The sequence below is a fragment of the Streptopelia decaocto genome (genome assembly GCF_964273445.1).
Source record: "Streptopelia decaocto genome assembly, chromosome: 24".
Taxonomy (NCBI): Eukaryota; Metazoa; Chordata; class Aves; order Columbiformes; family Columbidae; genus Streptopelia; species Streptopelia decaocto.
The window spans coordinates 1,285,193-1,292,026 of record NC_138679.1 but is presented as its reverse complement, the minus strand read 5'-3'; the positions used below and the strand labels follow the sequence as shown (position 1 = coordinate 1,292,026).

Below are 6,834 nucleotides of genomic sequence, written 5' to 3'. Positions count from 1 at the left end.
AGGATTAGGAGCCTCAGAACACATCGACCTTTGCTATCTGCTGGCAAACAGCACGGGGCTGGAGGAGGCACCGAGACATTGCCACCACCCTTCTTTTTCTGTCTCAAAAAGGCTCGATTAAGAGCTATCCACCCTTGCACTTTTTTTATATTTTATAGAATCAACATTTCTACAGAGAGTACCACATTAAAAAACATCCATTCAAGTACAACATCATTAGCAGCGCAGGAGGAAGGTTCAGCACCCAGAGCAGAGCTGGTAACACCGCAGTCCGGCAGATGCCTTGAGCGGAGATTTCAGAACATTTCTGGATGTTTCATGTCTCCCTTTTTGCCCCCAAGTCCACAGCTGTCTTCAGTCCACGAGGCGCACGGCCTCCTCATCGCAATCACAACACTCTTGGATCCGGGGAAGCCTCACCCTGCTAAGATATAACCAAAACCTGGGCTCCCCAGGGCTGGCTTCCTGCTGCACGATACCACCACTGCTTTGTAACTCGCTACCAGTCCCGGACTCGCTCATCTCACTGAAAGAGAATGTGAACCTTCCTCCTATATGCAAAGGGCAACATCAAAGTTATGTTGCTTTGGGCCACACTATTTGAAATTCTTACTTTGCTTTTGTTTAAAATGTTATGTTGGCTGAAAATCCAAAACAAAGCAGCAGCGCAGAATACGGTCAGCAGTAAAATAACAATTAGTAGAACAGTACAACAGGACAGAACACATTCAACAATGATGGAGTTCCTCCTCATCCATCCCGTTACCGGCTCGGGCTGCTTGCAGAGAGCAGAGGAACAAATCAGAACCAGCTGCTGCAGTACGTACCAAACTCTACCAAAAAAGAGCCACTTTTGCTCTTGCTGTACAGAACAGAGCACACGGGAATGGCCCCGTTCTGTACACAAGGAATAGACATAACAATGGAGGGAGCAGATCATCTTCAGGCATTAGATGATTCGGTAAATAATTACTACACAGAGTTGACTTGCAGCCTGTGAATGCATAAAGCCATTTCAGCTGTAGCTCCCAAAAAAAGTTCACCGCAGCCTCACAAGCCAGGCATTTGCTTCAGATATTCCAGTTGGATGGAACTGCAAATTAATCCATGCCACTTTGTTTCCCCCCTTAAGACTTGACGTGCACGGACGTCTTGAAGCTCCGCAGCTCAGCGGTGGCTGATTCACTGAGCCAGGCTTCCCTTCTGACCTGTCCACAGCTCGCGGAGCTCCACTTTGCAGCCCAGATCCCTCAGCGCAGCTTTGGCCACGTCATCGCAGTCCTTGTGCGTCGCACGAGCTTCTGTGATCAGGTTCTCAGCTCCCATCTCTAAGATGGGCTGAGAAAAGTCCCGGCTCCGGGAAACCAGGTTGCGGATCAGCATGCAAGCCTGTTTCTGAGGAGAGAGGCAAATGAGAGATTTTAGCATCTTTTGTAGGGAAATCCCACCCGTGGAGGATGCTGGCACGCACAACGCAGAGCTGGCTCCAACTGAAGAACCTTTCCTGCACGACCAATGTACAGTAGACAGCAACAAAGAAGAATAAATCCATGGACAAAAGCATGGCTGCTATTTTCCATGAAGGTTTATACAACAAAACCTCCTGTTTCTGTCAGAACACCAGCACATCTCAAACACCTGCCAAGCAATACCAAGTACTTCTTTAAATGATGCCAAGACACCCCCCTTTTCCACCTTCCCTGGCACTTAGCTTACAATATTCTTTCAGAAAATATTTTCTACAGTATTTTGGTATTCTAGAGAACACAAAAATGGACACAGGCCCTACTGAGACTCGCGTGAGAAACTAGAGGGCAAGTTCTTGCCATGCAGGTGTTTTATTTGACTCTGGAGAACAGATGGCAATCTATATGTCTCCTATAAGACAGATAACATCATAGCACAGGCAGAGTCTGAAAGAGCCTGTCCTCGTCCTGCTTTTTTAAGAAGTAACTCCTGCAAGAGAAGCACAACATTCCACAGTTGCTTGAACCTGAATTCAGGTGGGTTTGAAATCCAAGCTAAATTTTGCTCTGATCACATCAGGGTGACAGACGCAGGGACTCCTGCATTTAGACACCACATTCCCAACATGCTCAGAACCTTTTGGTATTTGTCAAGTAAAGGACAAAATCCCAATGAAGCTGTGAACGCAGCCAACGCTAATCCCGAATAAATAACCTAGTGCTCCGAGGCAAATACCTGTACAGCCACTTCTCGTGGGTGTGCTTTCATGGCCTGAAGAGCCGCCAAGGCCCCTCCGCCCTCCATGATGACGTTACAGTTCTCGGGTTTGCGCAAAGCCAGCATGCACAAGGCGGCACAGCCTTGCTCGCAGATCTGCAAGGCAAAGGAGAAGAGACACTCACTGAAAATGTTGATTTAAGGGGAGACAAAAAAAAGTATTCGGAGTTTGTTTCTTTTTTAGGCAATTTTTAACATTTATTTTTATTTTTTCTAAGTATCTTCCACTGAAACATCCTGCTTCTCTGGCACGTAAACCAAGTTTCACACCCCAGAGCTGTAAAACATTGTATCTGGTATTCATCTGATTCAGGAACAAGAAAAACCCCTAATAAAGTGGACATACCTTTACATTTACGTAAATACTTGCCAAAGCATACGCTTATCCATGCTACAACACTGGAGTTAAAGGTTTAATACACTGCTCAGCTGCAACCATTTAACAACCATACATAGAATGTATATGTTCTTAGCACAAGCTGTTCATTATCACAAGTCCTCCACGCCAGCCAAGATAACACAGCTGTGTTATACAACCCGAACCTGCCATCCGTTCCCAGCCCTGCTGGGACTTCATCACCCACTCCAGCGCGTACCTGAGGGTTGGCAAGGTGATGGCTTATGGCCAGCACAATGAGGTCCGTTGTCCCAGCATTAACGATGGCATCTTTCACGTCGTCGTTACCCGCAACTGCTCGGATGGCACTGAGCACCTGCTTCACCACGTCCTCCGTTCATCAAAAAGCAAACAACAACTTAGAAAGCTGCAGAAAGTTTTACAGATTTTTGAAAGCCAACCAGAGCATCCCATTCAAACAGTTGTCATTCCCAGTTATGAACGGCAATGTTATTCTCAGTCACTGACATCCCCAGCCACAATTTCGTTCTACACAGAGTATTGTTAGTGTCTTGTTAGAATCTTGTTAGTGGCAGAGGTTTTCAAAGAAGCTTAAAGAATCAAACATCAGCCCTCTGGGACTCAAGCATCTAAATCCTCTTGAACATCTTGTAGCTAGAATTTTCCACTAGAATGGTGGAAAACCAGCAGCTCAGCTTTGCTGGGACTAAGTAGAGTTCTGCTCTTGGAGTGTGGATGACAGAACTATGCACAAGGGGCTCAGAATTCCTGTATTCTTACCCACAGGTAACCTAGTTCTGTATATAAAGCTGTAAATAGGGATCAGTGGTTGGGTTTCAACCCTAATTGCACCTAAAATAATGCACGGTCTAAGGCCCGTTCACAGCAAGGACTTTCAACTGAGGAGCACACCCTGCTCCATTACCTCCACTCCAAAGTACATTTTATATCGCTCACCGGATGGTCAATGGAGTCAGCCAGGAGAGACACCATAAAATTTAAGCCGCCAAGGTCCACAATTTCTTGACAGAATTCGTTCCGGACAGAGAGGCGAGAAAGGGTGGCACACAGTTCACTGAGAACGCTGGAGTTATCTGTGAATGCTGCAGAGGAGAGGTGACAAATGGAGTAACGACAGGAAGGAGGGGTGAGCAGAATTAAGGTGTTTTACTTTGCTTCATTTAAAAAAAAAAGTAAACAGCGAATCTCACTTTATATATTAAAACACATCAGCACACAGATGACATCCTGTTCACTCTGTATCTAGACAGAGAGAGAATATATTTTCTTGGCAAGAATGCAGCACCTCAGCAAGGATAACGCACCTGTAAAGCTGCTCTGGGCTGTTAAATACTTCCTAGACAGACTGACAAATAGTTCTGATAACGGTCACCTCGGTGCTGCTGCTGCTCTCTGGAGCAGCCATGTGATTTTTCTCTCTTGGGGCACATTTCATCAAAAGAATTAAACATTTTAGCGGCAAATTTCTGAATCATCTCTAAGGAGCTTCAAGTTACAACAAAGCAGAGTTTTGAGGTAAGAAAGCGCGGATGATTCAAAATTAGGATCAACAGCCATGAGGTTAATTTTACCTTTTGCAGCTTCAATGAGGACTCTCAACCCATCATTTTCTAACACAATCATTTTTGCGTGATCGTGAGCATGACCAAAGGGCACGCGGATGTCGTCGTCAAATGTCATGACCCTGAGCGTCGAGGAGGCCGTTCGGACGACGTCGGCGCTGTCTCCGTGCTGGACTATCGCTCCGGTCAGCAGCGGCAGAACCCCACCTTTGACAAAGTCCTGACGGTTCTGCTCGTGTTTCAGGCAGGCGTGCCGAATGCACCGGATCCCAGCCAGCGTCATTTCCGCATCCTCTCTATATTCTTTCAGAGTTTGGAGCAGTAGAACCTGGCCAGCAGAGTCAAGCAGGTCTGGCTGCCCATCCAAGACGGCAGATAAAGTAGAAAAGGCCTTCAGCATTAAATTTCTGTCTCCTGAGGCCAGCTGGCAGGCAGAGAATACCACAGAATAGGCACCGTTCTGCCCAGCCAGGTAGCGGAAAGCCAGCTGTTCTTTGCACTGATCGGTGAAGACCACGAGCTGCTCGGCCATCTCAGCAAGATCAGAGTCAGTAACGGCTCTCCCGAGGGAATCTAAAGTCTAAAGAAGAGAATAAGAGTCATTTTTCAACCTGAACTGTGAAGGAACAAGGACAGTTCTTCACAGGCAGTCAAATTTGTTTATTTATAATAACAGTCTTCTTTTAAATTTAAAATTAGTTGGACACACCTAAGAAACAACTGTATCAAAGAATGCATAGAACCCCTGGAGGAACGGGGGCTCCTCTGTACTTCTGCCACCACTGTTTGCTTTGTCAAAGAGCTCACAAAGAAATGAGACATAGGCAGACGTTGAAGATAAATCTCATTCTTAGTCTACTAGTTAAACTATTATATAACCCTGATCCTTAGAAGACAACGTATATTTGTGCTCCTACCAGCAAAATTTGGTGCTTTTGACCATTTTCAGAGGCAGGCTGCCGCACAGCTTTCACAATGTTGCTCAGATCAACACCTAAAAGGACAAACAGAAACAAGATTAATATTAGTTACAGCAGCTTGGCTAAGATTTGTCAAGTTAACCACATTGAACAATGACAAACTTATTGTAAAGCATGGATCAAAGGCTGACAAAGTTCTGGCTAACTATAACGGCCAAATATGTCCTGGAACAAAGCATCGATTCCAGCTAAATGTCTAAATTGGGGGAGAAAACAAAAAATAAAAATGAGTTAAATTTCATTCACCAAACTGCACCCTGCAGTTTGACCTAAAGAGTTTTTCAGTCATAATTACTCAATGAAACTAGGTTAGCATTAAGAGTGTCTACGTTCCACTTCACAAAGGTGTCTTTACAATACCGGATGCTCAATCTTTGCATGCAGGTTCTCTTAAAATTTAAGATACGTAAAACCTCAGCCTGTAATAACCCAAACTGCAAAAATAAACAAATTTATAATACCTTGGGACTCAAACTGCTGCACAGCTTCTCTCACAGCCTCTTCTGGATCCATTTCAAATTCTGTAATATTTTCTTGCACTGCATCATCAAATGTTTCCTGCGCAATCTGTTTCGATCCCATTTTCCTCAAATGGGATAAACTACCTCCTTGTCCTGTCATTAACACAGTTCACAATTAGTTTCTGGTGCGAAACCTTCTAAAGTTAATCAGAAACAAAGGGCAGGGCTTGCTCTTTCCAAAAACAAAAGCACAGAACCCAAAATCAAAAATATATGGTAAAAGGGATGTTTGGGTTTGGGTTATTTTGGTTTGTCTGGGCTTTTTTTTAGCGGTTAGAAATAGAGCAGTTAAAAGAAAAAGGGAAGAACTCAGAGGCCCAGGATTTGGATGGCGAACGCGCTGCTGCTGCTGGGTGTTCCGGTGCCAGGGCACAGCGGGCGGCCTGCCCGGGCACAGAGTCCCGAAACCCCTCACATCAGGCCCATTGCAGGCGGAGCCCGCAGCAGGGCCCGCTTCACCGCGCACCCCCTCAGCAGGCCCAGCGCATCCCGCCCCTCGGTCTCTCAGCGAGACCTCCACCGGACAGGACCCAGGAACGGGGCGCGGGTACCGGGGGAGCTCCCAGGCGCACAAGGAGCCCCGGTTCTCCTCACCACCGCCCACCTCCGTCCCTCGTCGCTCGGTGACGGGCTCCTCCCGCCTGACAAAGAGCAGCGGGCTGACAGCACCGGCTCTGCGCGGCCGCCGTGCGCAGCTGGCTCCGCCCACCGCCGGCTCAGCCCCTCAGTGCCCATGCGCCAAGGCAAAAAGTCACGCCGATGCCCCCCAGACGGCGCGAAAAAGAGCTCGGTGTGTCCAAGTGCGCCTGCGCCCTCGCCACACACATGCGGTCAGTCGCCGTTTGCGCATGCGCTGTATGCGGAAACTCGCTGAGGCGCGCCTGCACGGTAGCGGGTGTCCTAAGGCCCCGCCGGCGGAGCGGGAGGCTGCGGGTCGCCCACGCCCGCTTCCCTTCTGCTTACCGCGCCGTGCGGCTCGAACCCGCGCCCTCTCCGTCGGTACCGGCCCGAAACCACCCGCCTTGAGGGGATGAGGAGGCGGTGCCTGTGGCGCGGGGGGGTCCGCATTGCGCAGGCGCGGGGAGGGAGGGGGGGCGAGCGAGCGGCGTCCCGCGGGGGCTGCTGGGAGATTCGTGTGTGGCGGGGAG

General features: G+C 48.1%; 1 protein-coding gene across 3 annotated transcripts; it reads right to left on the bottom strand.

The window, feature by feature from the left end:
* Positions 1-129: 129 nt before the first annotated feature.
* Positions 130-6,746, bottom strand: ARMC6 (armadillo repeat containing 6). 3 transcript variants are annotated; one of them, XM_082071939.1, is made up of 8 exons: positions 6,650-6,746; positions 5,627-5,779; positions 5,103-5,179; positions 4,195-4,765; positions 3,560-3,705; positions 2,841-2,972; positions 2,203-2,340; positions 130-1,395 (listed from the first exon to the last, which is right to left on the bottom strand). In XM_082071939.1, exons 2-8 carry the CDS (start codon positions 5,745-5,747, stop codon positions 1,183-1,185), a joined length of 1,398 nt encoding a protein of 465 aa, XP_081928065.1. In that variant the 5' UTR covers positions 5,748-5,779; positions 6,650-6,746; the 3' UTR covers positions 130-1,182. The 3 variants fall into 3 exon arrangements, with proteins under 3 accessions (XP_081928065.1, XP_081928064.1, XP_081928066.1); XM_082071938.1 differs by lacking the exon at positions 6,650-6,746 and adding an exon at positions 6,281-6,382; XM_082071940.1 differs by lacking the exon at positions 6,650-6,746 and adding an exon at positions 6,291-6,376.
* Between the last annotated feature and the right edge of the window lie 88 nt (positions 6,747-6,834).